General features: G+C 37.0%; 1 protein-coding gene across 6 annotated transcripts in view; it reads right to left on the bottom strand.

The window, feature by feature from the left end:
• NPAS3 (neuronal PAS domain protein 3) overlaps positions 1 to 19,807 on the bottom strand; it is a 631,693-nt gene that overhangs the window by 169,881 nt on the left and 442,005 nt on the right. For 5 of the 6 annotated variants that reach the window (XM_054828470.1, XM_054828471.1, XM_054828472.1 and 2 more), the window contains one exon: positions 19,607 to 19,696. The exons of the other annotated variant lie outside the window; for it this stretch is intronic. In XM_054828470.1, coding sequence (XP_054684445.1) covers positions 19,607 to 19,696 — 90 coding nt within the window. The remainder of the gene's footprint in view (positions 1 to 19,606; positions 19,697 to 19,807) is intronic. 6 annotated transcript variants of the gene reach the window in all.

Genomic DNA, 19,807 nt, shown 5'->3' with positions numbered 1-19,807 from the left:
ACTGCAGTGTGCATATGTGTGTGTGCATGCTTGCATGGAGATGGGAGTTGGGGGGGTGAGGAGGAAGAACCTGAATAACAATGATTTCAGTAAGCAGAGGTTAGAAAGAAACATGCCTTTAAACAGTGCATGCAGTTGTACCTTCCTTTCCATAATTTAGACAAAACCAAACTGAAGGTATGTGGGAAGCTAAGCATGGTATATCAATATTTATGCTGCTTGGAATTTACAAACCAGCAAGCTCCTATGCAAATGTTTGAGCTACATAAAGGAAATATTGTTTTCTGCACATCATGCTTCAAGTCATATGCTCTGAAATAAAGATTTCAAGAGTATACAGGCCTTTTTGAATTTTTATTTTATTTAGAAAGCTGTCATTTACCAGGCCAAGCCTCTACTCAAAAACCTCCTGTTTTAATGATGGTGCATATTATTTATTGCATGTACTAGCTATGAATACATTATTTCAAAAATGCTTAAAATTGGGTGAAAAAATCTACAAGCATTCCCTTCCTCCTCCTGTATAGCGATCAACTCCTGCTCAGCAGTTTCTCTGTGTGAGACACTGAAATGAAGCAAATAACACATTTTTCTTTAAACTGATATAGATGGCCATTAATTCTAAGCTCTTTGCTATATTCATAAACAATAAACTTAAGAATAACATTTTCTACAAATTCTGGATAGTTCTGCATGGACAATTTTCAGTTCTGTCAAGTGAAGCCAAAGTAATATTCCAGTGTCATGTTTACAGCCATCTGTGTAGATGCAAAGTCAAGTTTGGACAGCTTTGATCTTGATAAGGTGCAGATATTTTGATGTGAAGGATGACTACCTCAGTTTGAAAGCACAAATGGATTAAAATGCTTCATGGGCTGGGAAGAAATGGTCAGAAAGGTAAGGCTGATTTCAAACTAAGTTTTCTAAATATCAGCAGACACTAATTAAAACAATAGTAGCCAGTTGGAAAGACTACACCTGCTAGTATCTTGTTTGTGCCAATAACCTGTGAAGATAGCTTTACAAGATGAAAGAAATACAAAACCCAAGCCCCCTGAAAAACCTCACAATTCTTGTAACTGAAATGGAAACTGATCTTAAAAATTATAGATGCATCAGAACCCCATAAAAACATTTTCTGATTATTTGGTAAACCCAAGACAAAGTTTTTCTTGCTGCTTCCAGCTTTTGCAGCCTTAACAGTAACTATCATGATTGGTTTGACCGTTAAATGGTTGCAGTCACAGCTTTAGTGGTATGGCTGCTCAGAGAGGCAGGAACAGCAAAGAGGAAAGGGGGAGAAATGTGGATCTCCCTGAGGTCAATGGCCAAACAGTCATTTCTAACATGATTCCATGACTCACAAAGGCTCCTCCTCTTGGAAGAAGCAGGCATTCAAACATCATCAATTCGAGTGGTAACCCAAACACAGTTTCAGAGTGGATAAAAATGCTTAGTATCATCTGTGCATTTGTGATTGTGAGAGGAGGGAACTTCGGGCTTTTAATTCATTGGAAAAAGCATAACACCAGAAATGCTCTTAAACATATATGATGCCTTAATGACTGTTAAGCATCACAGTTCTCTTAGTAGCTTGTAGATAGTAGCCACCTTGTGAGTTAAGAAGGTGAAAACTGCATGGAGACCTTCAGAGTGAATTATTAACTAGAAATCAGACAGTTTTGCTGTCAACCTACTAGAACTAAACCTGAAAGAAAAAACATAAAAAAATATTTCCTTTAGGAAAGAAACATCTAATTCTCTTCTTTGGAATCTTCCATTTCAGGAGAGATATAGGGAATGATTTTTTAAAAGTTTGTCACACTTAAGTCTGCGGAAATTCTAGTAATTCATAGCTTAACTATTTCCAAATGCAACATGAATTGAATGTGCCTTGAAGGAAAAATGATCCCCTTTCTTGTTATCATGGGATTACTACAGTTTTGTAGAGTTGTAATTTTAATTGAAAAACATAATTTTCCATAATATCACTTGTGTGCACAGATTAGATTTGAATTACTAGCCAAAAGTTCCTGTTGCTATTGTAATTTTAATTCACTTTTTGACAGGTAGGAACTTGAGTATCTGGCACCAGCTGTACAAATTGAGAAGTCACCCACTCTCCTGATATTTCTTTTTAAGATAAATTACCTGAGGATATTTTTTATGACCAGGTATTGGATTCTACCTGTCTCCTATAAAGAAAAAGATCAGAAAGCTGCATCTTTTGCCCTCAGTTTTGCCAGTTCCGCAGTGAGGTTATTCTCCATTCTTTATTTGTATAAAAATGTTTCAATACAGTACATGACTTCAAACATGTATCATGTGTTGTGAGAGTGTATGGACAATGGAAAAAGGCAAGTAATGCAGGGCTTGGGGCTCAGTTTCAAATTTATCATCTAGAAGCACGTTCTCAAGTGGCTGACTAACATTGTCTGTCTCTTCTTCCTATAACTAAACACATCCCTGTGAAAAGCAGCATAATGTGCTCACAAAGCTTCCATTTCCATCCCCCTCCCCACAATCTTCATTTTATTTATTGAAATTTCCCCCTTATATTTAATGTACAGAGAAAAGTTATTTTGCACTGTCACCACTGCAGGAGCTTTTTAAATGATTCAAGGAAGTATAGCTTTCATTTAGGTTTGTGCCCTCCAGTCTGTTTATACTGGTCGATAACACTTGTCTGAAAAATATAATGGATTAGCACATCATTCAACAAACTAGTCAGAAGGCAAGCTCAAGGCGACAGAGACCAAAAAGTAAATTACAGCCAGTAGTAGGGACAGGCCATGCCTACAGCTAGGAAACATCATATCAGTACAAAACCTGTATTCTGTGAGAATGTTACTTGAACTGAAATGGGTGAAAAATTTACACTGAAATATAATAAAACAATCAACCCCATGATTTCATTGTACAGTTTATGACACCTAATGCAAAACCTGCTTCTTAGGGGCAGTGCAGGCTACAGTCACACCTCCCATCAACAACAGACATTATTGCTTGTAACATTAACGGAGTAGCTGTCTCCAGTTAAGTACTTTTTATATCAGAGCTTATTTAACACATTTAAATATGTGCAAAACATAACATGTCAAAAAGCATATTGTGAAAAGGCTGTGAAAATATATTTTATATAGGTAAAACAAACACACCTAAAGATGCAATACAGCCTCAAAAGATGGAAGGTCATTCTCTTTAGCATACAAATAACATTCAGAGATTCAGTAACTACAACTTTTAGTATATATAAAAATAATTAAACTCTTTTCTATAACTGATCATTGTGCATTATTTTTCCTTTTGAACCTCCAGAAGTTGATCAGAAAATCAAAATCAAATCCTTTTATCTTTACTTCTATTTTAAAACTTTGTTATTTGCAATAGATGCCTTAGTTCTGTAATATGTGAACCCGTTCTCATTCACAAAGAGAAAACAGCGCTAATGTTGTCACAGGAGTTGAAGGACATCATGCTATTGTAATAACCTTTCAGAAAATTAACACAGTGGATGAAATTCACTGCTGAGGTAGACCCTTTAACTCAAATGGAGGTACATCAAGAAGAGTTGTGTGTGATATGCTGGAGGCTAGAAATCACACCATATGACTATTAAGTAAAATCTTGAAAAGAGTTACAAACAACCTAGCAAGTGCATCAGCAGCAAAGAAAGAGAAACTACCTGCAATGTGACAGAAGCCTTCTCTACAGAATGTGAATGAGCAATATAATTTCTCCATTTCCATTCAACTGTGCTTATGTAGCAATTAGTTTTGCCTTACTTCTGCTATTTTTAGTTGTGCTTGTGTCTTACACGTGACTGCAGATATCAGGAAAGATAACACCAGTGTTTCCCTCATGGCCATATCCCTGGTTTCATTTACTCACAAGATGAACAGAAGCAGATGATTTCTGGACCTCAATTCACCTATCTCTATTTATCAGCTCTCACCACACAGAGTCACTCTGAGCACTTTGTCTAGAATTCCGGGAGAACAGAGAACATACCATGGAGCAATGGTATTTGAATGGAATTCCCACACTTCTTAATTCATGCTTGCTGCTTACTGTGGAGCCAAAGGAGCAAATGGAAAATACGTGTTTATATATTGGATCAGTGATATTTTGTTTCATCTAGGTTATTTCTGCTCAGGGACTGTCTCAACGCCTTACCCCATGAGAAACCTTTTGTTACTTTATGGACAAAACCAAGTGGATTTGGACTCAGTTCTCTGCAGCTGTGTAGTACAGATCTGTCTCCTGAAGGGAGAGGTGTCAAAGTTGATCCTTTCCAAGTAGTATGTATACTACACCGATAATCAAGTTTCTATTCTGGTAATGAATTGGTTTGTAAAATCACATTTGCATTGGGATACGTCTGTTTCTCGTGTCTACCCTTACGCACTACTTCTGGGACAGTATCTACAGAAACAGCAAAACCTTGCTTGTTTTAAGCAAAGATCCCAATTTAAAAATGTAATGCCCTATCACAGCTGAGGCCACAATGTCCAAACATGCTGAGCTTTCAATTCAATATGAAATCTGCCTGTTCTCCTCGCATGTGGCCAACAAGAGACTGATGGGTTTTGACACATTCTTCCCTGGTCTGTTTGTTTACTGGGCAGGGCCTATTGTTCAATGCCAACTACTATTTTACATGCCTAGTTAAGGTTTCTAAAATTTAGATGTGTATATGTATATTTTAAATATATACATCAAGAGGCACTTATAGACTTGAGTAATTCCTTTCAGTATAGCAAATCAATTAAACATTGAACCCCATTTCCTGCTTTTATAAGCACATGTAGTTTCACATTTTTGACTGGCCAGTCAGACAGACACACATGTCCTATGCATCAACTTTGGGTGTTTATAGAGGTAAACAGGGCATAAAGAAACAAAATGGTAACACACAACATCAATGCATTTTCACTACTGAAATAATTTAAATATTGTGAATGTATGGTTTTGGTCATCATTTTTCTCTCCAGAACTTTTGCTTTTGGTGAGACTGCCACTAATTTTAATGAGAGTTCACACAGTTCAAAAGTCCAAGCTCCGATCCCTCAAAGATTTAATTGAATAGCTTTATACACATCATTAGTTTCACAGATTTCAATGAGAATTCTTGTGTGCAAGTTTGCAGGATCCAAGCCTTTGTTATGACATATTCATCCTTTCTTCTACTCACTTTTATTACAAGTACAACTTGTAGCATTGCCTTTCGTTATTGTTGTTTAACATTTATCACTCAGAAATCTGTTTTCAGTTCCTTGTCATGTGGTCAAATTTACCACTATTTCAAATAATTTTTACAGGACGCACATCTGTTTCAGACTACATAATTTAGAAAATTTCAGCTAAGGCTCAGTCTAGACACAACAGCATTTTGTCCCGCTCATGTTAAAGCAGTAAGATTTTCTTTGAGCAGTCATCACACTCCCATTTCTATCAGAAAATGGATTTGAAACTGGCAGATGCAGTTGCCTTTATACCAGCAAGAGGCTATTTGCCATCCCAATAAAAGTGCACGGAAATTTGTCCGAGTCATATGCCACTGAGCAAGCGACCGCTGCTTAAATAGATCGATACAAACCTTCTCTCTATTTACTTTTACAATCTACAATGCCCCACGCTTATGATCAGAGGCCAAGGGTATGATCTGTACAGTGACCCACATGGTTAAGGTATCGGTGTGATATTGCTGCTGAAGAACTGGGGCCGGTGCTGGTTTTGGCTGGGATAGAGTTAATTTTCTTTATAGTAGCTAGTATGGGGCTGTGTTTTGGATTTGTGCTGAAAACAGTGTTGATAACACAGAAATGTTTTAGTTATTGCTGAGCAGTGCTTACACAGAGCCAAGGCCTTTTCTGCTTCTCACCCCACCCCACCAGTGAGTGGCTGGGGGTGCACAAGGAGTTGGGAGGGGACACAGCCGGGACAGCTGACCCCAACTGACCAAAGGGATATTCCGTACCATATGATGCCATGCTGAGCATATAAAGCTGGGGGAAGAGGAAGGAAGCGGGGGGGACGTTGGGAGTGATGGTGTTTGTCTTCCCAAGGAACCGTTAGGCGTGATGGAGCCCTGCTGTCCTGAAGATGGCCGAACACCTGCCTGCCCATGGGAAGTGGGGAATGAATTCCTTGTCTTGCTTTGCTTGCATGCACGGCTGTTACTTTACCTATTAAACTGTCTTTATCTCAACCCATGAGTTTTCTCACTTTCACTCTTCCAATTCTCTCCCCCATCCTGCTGCGGGAGAGTGAGCAAGCGGCTGCGTGGTGCTCTGCTGCCAGCTGGGGTCAAACCACGACAGAGCCCAAGTAAGAGACACACACCTCACCAAAGCTGTGCATTTCTGAACTCCTTTTCTGCTCTTGGGTCCTGTATGATGTGGAAAACTTGATGGGCTGATTACCTATGTCTGGCATGCAGAGTCTCTGGGTGGGGACGAAACCACAGCACTGTGATGGGAACACATGCAGCCAGCACATGTAAGCATGAGAGAGGGGCCAAAGTAATGAATATAAAGGTCTGTCTGGAGGGATTTCACTTTCAATGGCCAAATCTCATTAGACTCCATCCTTGGCAAACAGACTCCAACCTTTAACAGTCAACAGCACTAACCATACTGCACCGTCCCCCAGTAAAACTAAACATGCTTTAGCCTACCATAGCTCTTCAGGATGCTCATGGCCCAAAGTTAGAGAACAAATGTACATGCTCAGGGCTATAAGGCTGCAGCTGGACATTCCTTACTTCCTACTATTGTGGGACAGTGTAGGACAGAGGTAAATAACTTGTCAGCACAACATTAAGACTGCCCTTTCAAGCTTACAGATCGATACTGATTCATACACAGAGATGTATTATATATAAATATATATATGCATGCATACTCCTAGCTATAGAGCTAATTGTATCTGTAATGCACCCTGCATTTTGTTATTACACTAGAGCATTATACAACACAACTAACAGAATTTAAAAAAAAAAAAAAAAGCTTAAAAGCTTTTCTTTGTAATAAGTATAACTGTTCACATTTTTTTTAATTTTTTTTAAGCAGGGGAGGGGGATGGCTAATCATCAACTGTTAGCATTTGTAAAAGGGTAACAATTATTATTGTTAAAACTTGAAAGGTGAAAAATACCCACCCCTCGCAAACTATGTATTCCTTCCCATTGTAAAATGAGATTCTCACAGTCACCAGTCTCATTAAAAGTTAAAACTGTGTCTGCTTAGCATTAGCAAGGAATAAAAGGGTAAGAATGAGGTGTCTATGAGAACTATAGCTATTGACATCATTGACCTATAAATACGTCCTCTTCAAGTTGATATACAGCAATTCATTATCCCTGTTTTGATATAATTGCTATTACTGAAAGCCCTTTGCTTCCAAGTGTTAATACAATTGCAGTTCATATTTCAGATTATCTGCCAAAAAGAAAAAACTAATTTCTAAATATTTGATCATAAAAGTTGTCCTCAGCTTTTACACAGATAATTTAGTCAAATAATATCAGATAATCTTAGAGCAGATTTAACAGGAAATTGCTAGGGACTCCATCTAAGCAGCATCCATTTGCACTTATATAAATGTACTGAACGTGTAGGAAGACTTTGACAGCTTGCCATATGTGATTTCATTCTGTAGCCTACCTACTTTACCATAAAAAGTTATATCCTTTGAAGCATTGCCAGAATTACTTTAGCCCAGTAGATATGCTAGATGTGCCCTTTAAAAGCCATATCATTTCCTTTCTACTCTGACTAGTTCAACGTAGCATCTGCTCAACTAAATTCCTTTGAAGGTTAAAACCAAAAAAACTCCTGTATTACAGCTCACGGAGATGTCCAGTGTTGAATGAAGACCGTGGATGCAAGAGAATAAATACTAATTAAATGAGACTATAAAAGAGAATCAGAAAACTATCAGGTATCATGTGAATATTATAATTATACACACATGGAATAAATATTTGCATTTCAGGATAGGTGTTTTATTTATAATAACAATAATAATAATCCCTGATTTTTATACTTCCATGCCACTATGCTGATTGCTTATATGCAAATTCTGATATTGCTGTGACATGGGTGCCAATGCCATAATAAAGGATATCACACATCAGCAACCTGATTTGAAATAGCAAATATAAGTACATATGTATAATGTCCTTTAAAATCTTTGGGTTTTACAGTTATTTTAAAAGATACTATGTTATTTTCACAGCATCTTCCCAGGTGTTCTAGATGATAATGAAGGGATAGTCCATATCATCTAGTAACACAAAGCAGTTGTGACATTTTAGAAATGGCTTCAGTTTAGCTTCTTTAATTTCTACAAATGCTATTTAAGATTGAAGACTTGTATGTTTACTAAAGATCTGAATGAATTCCAGTAATTACATTATTTTCTTGTCTGCTCAATTGAAAAGGTTTCAGAACATATTAAAATTACAGTGTCTTTTCCTAGTCTCTTGAAACCCTGCAGTGTCAATTTTAATTAACAAGCTGTAAAAGTTACATTTTTATATCTGGGATTTTTTTTTTCCAATTTCACTTCTTATTTCACATGAATTTGCACCCTCACTAGGGAGGTTGCAGACTTTGCTAATCTGCAGGGATTTTTCACAAGAAAATCATGAGAATGCAGACTGGACTGTGTCACAACTAGCAACATCACTATCCAAATCAGGTACAGCACTAATGTGCTTATACCAGTTAAATAGCTCCTAACCACTTAGAACGGCATAAGCATAATTTGTTTTATGTCTGCGTATCTTAGTGGCTTTCCATCAAATGCATAAGATCTTTCTTAACAGACACAAGTGTAGATAAACCAAGAGGAGTGTAATGATATAAAAAAAAAAAAAAAAAGAGGAGAAAAGAACAAGTATTAAGGAGCTGGCTTTGATTTAGCCAAACAAAACATCTGGAATAGCCTTTGTCAGCTTATCCAATTTGAAGTGTACGAAATTCTTTCTGTAGAACCATTTCTGCCAAAATTCAGGAAAAATAAATCCTTAAACTTGCAATGAGCATGAAAGAGAGGCCCATCTCAGTGGAACTCTCTCTAGAAACTGGAATTTGCTTATGTGCATTTCAGCGACTGAATTACTTTCTATTTTAAATTCTTCCTATGAATTGCCTTCTGATGGGAAGGCACTGTACACTTAAGCAACAATACATCAAAACTGAATTTGGGAGCTAACAAGGAAGACAGACTGAATCAGAAGATGATGGGAAACAGATGGCTTTAAAATAAAAATATCATAATTGTTCACCCCTCCCAAACATTCAACTATTCAAATGTATACCTATCGCAATAGAAAAAGTTTTCCACTACATTGTTTTAGACAACCACTCTGACCCTGAAGATTGTCAGGTCTTTGGAATGCATCTTTCTCAGTGGTTAGACACTATCCCATCTACACCACAAATAAAGTCACTGCAAATAAAGTACATAGCATTTACAATTAATGTAGGAATCCTTTAAAATGCATTAATAAAATGTTGATTCAGGCTAACTCAATCCAAATAGATGCATTTGGAGACAGGACAAAGAAATCAAGCTATTATATGACCAAAATATTTAAAAACATGCAACCAATTTATAACCAATTTAGGGAACAAAAAAAGAGTAATCAAACAGTCTCACTTATTCAAAGTACTAGGTACTTACAGGGACAGAGGCATTGCTCAATAAATTCCAGAAAATCTCTTTACTCTCAGTGTAACATAAGCACCATCTTGACAATGTTGACAATATGTAGTAAAATGAGAACCATTCAAAAACCTGTGAAATCTTTTAATTGACTTACAGGCTGCGGATCAGACTCAGGTCAGGTCAGGAGAAACAAATGCAGGAGGGAAAGCTACTGTTTCTCCAACTGCATTAATGAGTTTTAAAAAAGGAAGCATCTCTTCCTACAAACTTTAAGTCATGACTCATACATGTTGCCTCAATATGTGGAAGAGATACATTTACAATATTCATCATATCTTTCTTATGCATATGTTACGAAGTTCAACAAGAACACATGGATAGCTCCACGGGGTCGTTCAAAGAATGTCAGGAATGTGTGTGGCGCTGTATTTACTACTTACACATGAATGAGTGCTGTCCCAAAAGAGACACCTTTCTGAAACGCAGTATGAAAAGGTATAGACTACACCTCACTATACTGGTGACATCCTAATTCAGTAGTACTTTGCCTAGAAAATACTCTTGTCACCCAAAAGACCCAAAGACAGAATCTTAAACACAAAATAATTAATGCAGGTAATAATACTGTCATACACTTTATTAGCACAAGGCTAGATTTATTAATGCAAAGGCTTCAAAAGTTATCTGGAAAGCAGTACGAGCATGATACACCGTATCAGTTTATAGATCCATGTGATCTCATTCAACTAGAGAAATGAGCCAGTATTTCCCCTTTCTATTTTACTGTTGCCAAACCTCACAATTTTATTGTCAATCATGTGAGGTTTGATTGTAGCTTCAAAGGCCTGGCTGTAGAATCATGATATTCCCAGAAAGTCTCAGACATATAAAAGTAAACTTCCAGTATTCATGGTAGTCAATGGAAAAAAGAAGAGTTGGAAATGTAAAGTGATAAAGGCTGCAAAAACCCAGAATGTTAATAAGCTCTTTCGAATATTATATTCATACACCTAATACCTTGAAACCAGTCTTACTACTTGAGTTCATGCTGGAGCATGAGTTCTGAATATCAAGGACTGGCAAAATTTATTTTGGTTGGTGAGGAAGAAGCAGCATGTCTTCTCACAGCTCTGACTCTCAGTTGCTGAGTAGGGGCAGTGGTGCTCTATCTCCTCCCTAGCTTTCCCCTCCTGTCTGCTCACACAGAGGAGATGTTTCCTTTGTCTGTCTCTCTCACACTATTTTGGTTCCCCCTCCCTCCAACATATGCACACGCTTCCTGTCTCTAGAGAAGATAATTCTTGCTCTTAGACATATCCCCTCAGTGCTGACTGAAGATATTTTCTCTCTTTCCTTTCTGCCTTAAATTTCTAACTCTGGGCAAAGAAGGTTTATCACTCAACTCTTTTTCCTCATCTGAGCCCCTGTCTTTTTGAAAGGGAAAATGCAGTCCTAGTTTTCTTCTGCCTCACCTGGTGGCCAGTAGAAGTGCGTCTCTGCCGCATAGCTAGCTTTGGCTATGTCAGCACTGCTAGAGCATGCTCCTTCTGCTCCCAAACCATTTAACTACGTCCTCAATGGAACTGCAGTAGCCTGTGTGCTGGGATGGGTCGAGAAGGCAGACTCTGATGGCATAGCTTGTAACAGGGCATTAAACTGGCTCTTCTATGGATTCATCTGCAGTGCCATCAGAACAATAAGTCAATAACTTCCAAGGGGAGCTGAATTCCTCGGGATTAATGCAGGTAGTTCCGAAGGTATGAACAAACAGCAGAAAGAACTTTTAATGTGAATGCTGTTGAGGAACTCAGCTGAGCAGCTAAGACAAAGTATGGGTTCACAGTAAGCCTCACAAGTTTTCTGATGCTCTTTTTCCCTGTCCACTAAATGCAGAAAGCAACCTGGGTACATTCTCTCTCACACTGTAACTTTACCAGGAAGCTGGTGTCAGCCTCTGTGCAACAGGAAACATGGGTGGAGGATGTCTTGGATGGCATCCTGGTTCAAATGCCAGAAAGAAATACAGGGAAACATAACATTAAAATGGTAAGGCAGCGTAGGTCTATTTTAATGCTGAAGATAAACAGGGAGTGACAAAAGAATATAGATTAGCACTGGAAGAGCAATAGCATATGGACGTGATTGTCTTCAATTTCCACTGCAAATCTTGGGGATTGAGCACCATCAGCCTTTGACTTGGAAGTTCTCTTGGTTAGATCCCCCACTAACTCTGCAGCGAAGACCTTCTCCACAGAATTTGGAATGCTTCTCTCTTACCAATCCTCTCTTCCCAGAAGAGGATTCCTCTGACTGAAAACTGAACATGTGAAGCCCTGACCGAGGCTGTAATAATACAAGATGCTGGAAAAACCAGATTAAGACATATCTCCTATCCTTGTTCTGAGCTGCTTGTTCCTGAACTTGTGCTTTCATATTCAACCCCTTAGTTGGACTGGTACAACTGTCAGTGAGGATTTACAGCAGAAGAAATCACTGAACTGAGTTTAAAATTTTAATTTTATTTTTTTTTTATTTTTGCAGGGTTATTTTTAGCCAAGATCTATTCAGTGATTGTGTTTTTAATATATACAGGCATTCTTTTATTTATTTCATAACCTTAAGCCAATCCTTGAGTTTCTGTGGCCTGACCCACCCTTTCTGAAATGCTTGGAATGGGAATTCTGCCAAGTGAACCCATACTATTTCACTGCTACAAACCCTGAATCATTTCATACATTGCAGAATATTTGAATCAGGATTTTCACTTGCTCTGATTCAAGTACAGATATAAAAAAGAACCAGTCCATTTTGTAAGCATTCAAAAGCATGTTTTACTATTAATCAAAATCTATTAATTATAATTTATTTATTTTTAGAAATGAAATTTTGACCACTCACCAGTAGAATAACTTTTTTTGACCTTACTCTTAAAAGGTAAAATACATAGTTAATTTTTGAGGTTTTTTCCTCCCATTTCTAATGTGCCAGGATAGCATGGAAAATACATTTATGCCAAATTTGTATGTTTCCTACCAGTATCTGTTTTTCTCCCCCAATTATTCCACAGCTGTTTGTTTTACTAAGTGACTATATATAGAATATTCTCCAACTTCCACACAAATATGTTACAATGCAATGCAATGCAAAAAAGATACCAAACTACTCTGTAGCTAATTTGGATAATATGAATGTTAATTCAGGGAAAATCTTTGTCTTTGTTTTAATAGGAAAGAAAAACGTAAAATAGCTAAATTGTCTTAACCATCTTCCCCAGACATTTTCCATAAAACAAGCTGAAAACACTGCATCCACCAGAAAGCAAATGGTCTGATTGCTAATGTTCTCAGCCTTACTTATTTAGTACTGGAAAGAGTTAACAATTGCAATGAAAATACCTTATCAAAATCTTATTTTTAACATCAAATGCTAGAAATTATTAAGTGACATGAAAAGTCTTCAGCCTTCAAGCATTAAACCAATGAGGCTATATTTTATTGCACAGAGAATCTGTGTGATTCATTTTAACCAGTGAATCCCTTCTGCATAAAGGCTTTCAATGTTTCAGCCTCAATGGCTGGTAAAATATGTTCAAAAGAATAAATAAGGGGAACATGATTCTCATGTAAAATGACATTCTGGATTCCTTTAGTTAACTCAACAGAGAGCTATATTCAGCGGAGCCCATAAGACAATACTGTTGGCAGTATTTAAACACACTGCAGAAGAATAAGCAAAACAACGTGATCAGTAACAATAAGTTAATTTCAAGTTTAAAAAAAACAGTAAAGCACCACTATATACTGCATTTGGACTGACTACAAAGTGACAGCCAGCGGATTATTCCACAGATTTCTAATGCTGAAAATTCTGATGGCATTTACTAGCATAACCTTTCAACTCTGAGCACATCAATAGAAGCAGACAGTGGTTTGAAATATGATTCCTTGCAGATAGCATATCCTCATTCATCTGACTGTGGTGCTCTGTGCTCCATTGCACAAACAGCGGCTCACCCACTTCTGAGAGGACACTAATAAAAAAGGCATCAATTTTCAGCTCTAGTACTACTGTGATCTCTTTATATGTTCGACATCCAACATTAAATTAAAATGCTGTTATAAATCCTACTTTCTGAATCTGGAATGAGTGTTGGGTTTTTGTCGCATGAGACTGCAGCAAATCTTGTCAAAAGCAAGGAAGCACGTCTTGTTCACTCAGAATTAATGTTGTGGATGAAAGAAAGAGGTAAAAGAGGTTGAATATGGTGAACTGTGGGTGTCAAAGGCAGTGGGTGAAGCAGCTTTGGGGTACCAAACAGAGCATAATGTTTGCTGCTTTCAATAGGTTCCTAATCAGTAATTATAATTAACAATTACTAACTGCACATGAAAAACAGTTTGCTCATTATATAAAGTACTTGCAAAAAATCCTGCAAATCTTTACATGCCTTTATTCGTCACAGTTTGGGCAATATATTCCTCGGTGCTAGACAAAACCAGTTTTGTAATAACCAGCTAAAACAGGCGAAGTGTTTTGGATCACTTCAAGACCATACAGTGAAGGTTGTTACAGAGTGTCTATGCAAAATTATGCATATTGATGTTGATGCTCAGGACTTCTGTCAGCTTGTCGTTCGCACTTGAGTTGTCTTAAAAGTTCTTGGGTTGGGATAGGGATTTAAAAAAAAAAAAAAAAAGCCATATAGAAAAAATTATTAGGCACTGATGTGAAATACTGTGACAGTGGCAAAATCTTTTCCTGAGCAAAAATAAAGCTGTGAACACTGAATGCGTGAAAGAAAGCAGGTAGGATATTTCTGTTATGTAGAAGAGTGCCATATGTTTTGGAGCCTTTCAACTGTGTCTGATAACCTCTAATGGCAGGTATCCTTTCTCCTTTAAGAGCTAAGCTAAGCTACACTGAAAAGGCAATAATGGCTTCAGGAAAGATACTGTGTCTATAGATATTTTCTCTTGTTCGGTTCATTCATAATTATGAAGAAAAGAAACAAGCTTGGCTTTTTGGGGGTGGGGGAGTGCCTTGAAGAGTGGTTCAATATCTGGATCGAACAGAGGAACTTTTTCCCCCTAAGGATCCTGCCTGAAGAAACCTTGACATGCACAAAGTCAGAACCTAGACAAAGTTGCCCTGGTGAGAACGATAAGGTCACCCGTGGGATTGCTGAGATTATCTCTGTCAAGCACTTGGACAGCATGCAGTCAAATGATGCATCATGCAGTCATTTTCGGGGGGGAAAAATCAATTTCTTCACCAGGTCGCTATTTGCTTTTCAAAGTGCCCTTGTAGGCCTTCACCACCAAGCATTTATCAATTTAAATGTTGTAAATTGATAATGTGCCACCGTGCCTTGTACTGTTTCTGAATTATTTTGATACTTATATTTTCTTACTGCTCTCAAAATCCTCAGAGCAGCTCTATTTCAATAGAGCTCCTCCCTTGCTCACTTCTTTTAGCACAAAAGATAAGAGTAAATGAACTTTCATATGCTGAACATTAAGGGAAAAACTTCTTAAAAAAACACATGACCAATGCAGAATTTCCCAGGCTTTTATTTAGTAATTTCTAAAGGGGACAAACTATTAAAAAATTATCAATGCTAGTGCACCAATTTACTAAATGTGCAGAAATTATCATTCTACATAGTGGCATTTAAATTCAGAACACTAAAACAATGACAAGAAAAAAAAGCAAGCTCGTTTCTCAATTGGCTATTGTCTAGATTTGCTTAAAAAATGAAGTTTTCCTGTGAAGTTCCTGGCTTTTGTTCTTATTTTTTTGCTTAGATTTTTAAAATATTATAATTATTTTTATTTAGATAATGGTACAGGGGGAAAATAAGGTAGAACTTACAGAATGAATGCAAGTGTCAAGATTGCTTTACATTATTTTTTAAGCAAACAGAGCACAAAAGCAATCCTTTAACCATCTACTAACCTCAACTTGATTTGCATTGAAAAACAGGTAGAGCGTAGTAGTTGAGGTTTGTGCTTCGTAAAAGCAAAAGAAATACATGGCAGTTGCAAAGCATTCTTAACCTCCAGTGATTTATTGGCCCTCAGCCAAGTTATCAGGGGAATCTAATTCTTCTTTATTATTCAAATAAACCACATTTGGCACCATGGTTCCTTTTCAGAATAGCTTCACAAATAGACTGAGTACTGTCATTTATTTGACCTTGTACTTGTGTGCTGTAGCTGTAATTTTATTTGCCATTTCATAGAACAAATGCACAGAAAGCCAAAATGAGGAGATAGGTTATGCTACTAGTAATGCAGTACACTTCCAATATACCTGTTGGTTTTGCCTGCTTTGTTTTAAAAGGACAAAATCTCAACAATTTTTTTCTTTTTTTTTCCTTCTTCATGTCTATTATCTCCTATTATGCCTGCAGCTGCACTGCTCATTTTTTCTTTTCAACTGGCCAATTTGCAAACCTGGTCTATGTCCCGGACAAGTAGGAGCAAAGGTAGGAAATATTTTGCTTTAAGGTGTGGACCTCACAGAGGGGAAGCAATGCATAAATATCCTTGTTGACTACAGCTGTTGGTGAGAGGTGATGTAGAACTTGTTTCCTGAAAGTAAAAGTATCCTAGCCAGCTTATCAGCACATACTATTTTCTATTGACCCTGAAACCTCATATGTCTGACAATTCTATCCTTTGTTCTGGTAGGATTTTTCTCCCTATTTGTTACTGTTCATGTTTCAGCATATTTTTTGCCTAACTCTCAAACACAGAGACTTTGCAAAAGAATTGGAATCTATTAGGAAAGCACTGATATTGACTTCTAAGTGCCTGAAGGAGTGATTCGAGTGCCTCTTCAATGTCCAGATATAGTGACTCATTTTAGCCATCTACTTTTGGAATCTCATCCCCTTTCCAAAGAGAAATAAGAGACTGGGTATTCAAAAAGATAGCAGTTACCCTGATATCAGAAACTACCTGCTGATTTGAAAATGTCAGAGAATAGATATATATGAAGACAAAACATTTTTGCATCACTGCAGAGGTGCAGAGTAAAAAGCTGTTTGTATTGGCAAAAGGGTAAGCTACACCACCACATGTCATGTTGTCCAGCCCTGGGAAGAAATCCTGGCTGTATTGCATGTTTCTAGCCACATCTGGGTCTTAAAAAAATACTACAGTTCCTGAAACTACTGAATACTGGAAAGTATGTTGAACTATTTCAGCTTGCCCCAAGTACAATTGAGCTATGACAATTTATACAGACTAAGGATATAACTGGGAGATTTTGGCCCACTTCTGTTGCTTTCATTCTCTTCCTTCTCTGACTTATTATTTTCAGCTAACTTTGTGTCTTTCCCCCTACTTTGAAATGCATCTGTGTTCTCTGAAACTGCTTGGATTGTAATTCCACAGTGTGCTTGTCTGCCAAACTAACTTAAAATTCTTGGTTAGCATGCGCTGGAAGATACAGTGTTCAAAGTATATATATCTATGAGTGTCTACGTGCAAGGTACACTCATTGTAACGTCAAAAGAGTATTCATTGTAATTTTTGTTTACTGTTCAAATATACTTTTATTTTTGCCAGGAGTAACTTTATTATCATCATTGCCAGGCTACCTCCCAAGATATTGTTTTATCAGATTTCTTTACTATTAGCCCTGCAGCTATCTTAAAACATCAGCATCCATTTGTTTTGTACCACTGGCTCTCAATGTTGAGAAAAGAGAAAAATTGGGTTTTATGGATATTCTTGCTAATATTTTTTGTAACAAACACCACTTTGAATAATGAATTCGTAACAAGTAGCTACAGCACTTCTTTTGTCATTATTAAAAGACCTAGCTATATAATATACCAAGAGAACAATATACTAAAAAAATAAATACAGTAGGTCTGAGAAATACAAAATGTCTCCATAAAGACAGAAGAGAAGAACAGCGAAAATCACAGATACTTTAGTAGATTTCATCTATTATTGTATTAAAATCCCCAGTCCTAGTTCTGATTTTTCGTAGTTTTCCCATCAATACTTTCAGTAGTGAACGCAAGGAAACATTTGTCCTGATATACCAAATACTCTAACATGCAAAGACAATTGCTTTATTTATCTGAACCCTTCCTTGAAATGTATATGGAGATCAAGACGAAGCGTAAAGTCTGAACAAGATGGTGCAAGTTCAGAGTAAGGAAAGATTTACCGACTTGTATAGTTAAAAAGAGAGTGGCAGAAAATGCTTTTAACAAGAGACTAGCATAGGGTTAAAGCCAAATTTTTCTTGAACAGATGATATTTCAGATGGCCACACTATTCCAGATGCATCAATTTCCTTGAAAATCCAATCCATATATGTGCATATGCTGTGCTGGCAGGAGGACTGACTGAAATGGCCAAAACCCAAGAGCTAATATTCTTTTGGCCAGAATAATGCAATTATTATTTTCCTAGCTATCAGTCTAAGCATACAGAGCCATCTGTTATGCAAAGCAAACATACACATCTCAATTACAGAAAATGCAGTTGCCTTGACAGAATTTGGATTACACCACTAACCAGGGCTGTAAAATTTGTTTTAAGCTAGTGTATAATGGATGCCTTTCAGGAGTTTCCTAATTAGCATTTACCTGCTTAAACTAATTATCCATCCTTCTTCTTTACTGGCTTATTAAACTTCGTTGGATACTATGCATAAAACAGATTAATATGAGCATAAGACAATAATAAACATTAAAGTTCTGATTCTTTACTGTATTAGCAACATGGTGGCGCACCAATTTCAAAATTTGAGATTCTTGATACTAACTCCCAAACAGATTAAGGCAGGGATTAAAGTCTATTACAAAACGAGGGACTTCAATGAGACAAGAATACTGATATGAGTTAGAAACAGCGCTGTTTCCATTTCTATCATTTGGTTTGCTAAAGCCAGCACAAAATAACAATTACTGAACTTATTACAGCCGATTGCTTGCATGTTCTTTGAGGAGTTAATGAACCTCTATTCGGATTCTCACCAGATAATATTTCAAATTAGTCTTTTTCTGCACCAAATGTTAAAATTTCCCATTTCATTGTTGTTCGGGTACAGCAAAACTGACAGTTGCCAGTGCTAATAGCTGCCTCCTCATAGCAGTACAGGTCCCAATTTAAGGGACCTGAAATAAATGTTATCTCAGTTTTTCTTCTTCTCCTCAGGGTGACTGCAATAGATTATCCTCCTCTGAAAATCATCATGCAAAATCTTTCTGCTGCATTTCTAAGTACAAGCAGAAAGAAGCTATCCTTCCTAAACATTTCTGCATGCTGCAGGATTAGGAATAAGCATCAACAAGCAACTTTCCCCCGACTTTTGTCCTGCCTTTTAATCTTTGAAAAACAGTTGTCAGCAATTAAATGGAAAAAAAAAAATTAAACTATTACATTTTATAAATTTGTCTTTTCATATTAGTGAGCATTTGTGAAAGCAGCAAAATGTGTCCTTGTTGGAACCCTCCCTGCAAGACATTTTAATGGTCTCTTTCAGCATTTCTTGACTCCAAATGACTCTCTGTCATCGTGTCAGCTCCCTGGATAATGCAGGGTACTCCATAAACATCCAGTAATAGGACACAAGGGAAGTACTATTAGTGTGTCCCTTTCCTATCAGGTATAGAGGTTTAAAGTTCAAAACAACTGAGAAAAGAAACTTCATTTGTTCTCAATAAATTAGTAATGATCCTTCATGGCAAAAAGTTTTCAGGCACAAGTTTGTCTTATCTCAACGTCCAATACTGATAGATATGTTTGTCAATTACTTCTCAGGATGAACCAGGTGCAACTTTAAATAACTAATTCAACGATCCACACAAAATACAGAAACCAAATTATTATTTCTTTAAGAACAGTAAACAGAAGAAGGCATTACACACAAATATGTTTGAGAATCAAAAGCATGTACTTACTTGGGACAGGCCTAAATAGATGGAGACAGTTTCTGAAATGTACAAAAATTTTCCTTCTTGATTTAGTGCAAATACAAATCCATCCAGGGACTACAGAGTAAGGAAAAAAAACAACAACAACAACAAAAAAAAGGTGAATAGATTAATAAAAAAATTCTGAATTCCAGATAGAAATAGTTTAAAACAAAGGCATCACAGAAC

The sequence above is a fragment of the Grus americana genome, chromosome 5 (genome assembly GCF_028858705.1).
Source record: "Grus americana isolate bGruAme1 chromosome 5, bGruAme1.mat, whole genome shotgun sequence".
Classification (NCBI taxonomy): Eukaryota; Metazoa; Chordata; class Aves; order Gruiformes; family Gruidae; genus Grus; species Grus americana.
Note: the sequence above shows the minus strand (reverse complement) of the source record. Positions and strands in the feature narration are given on the sequence as shown.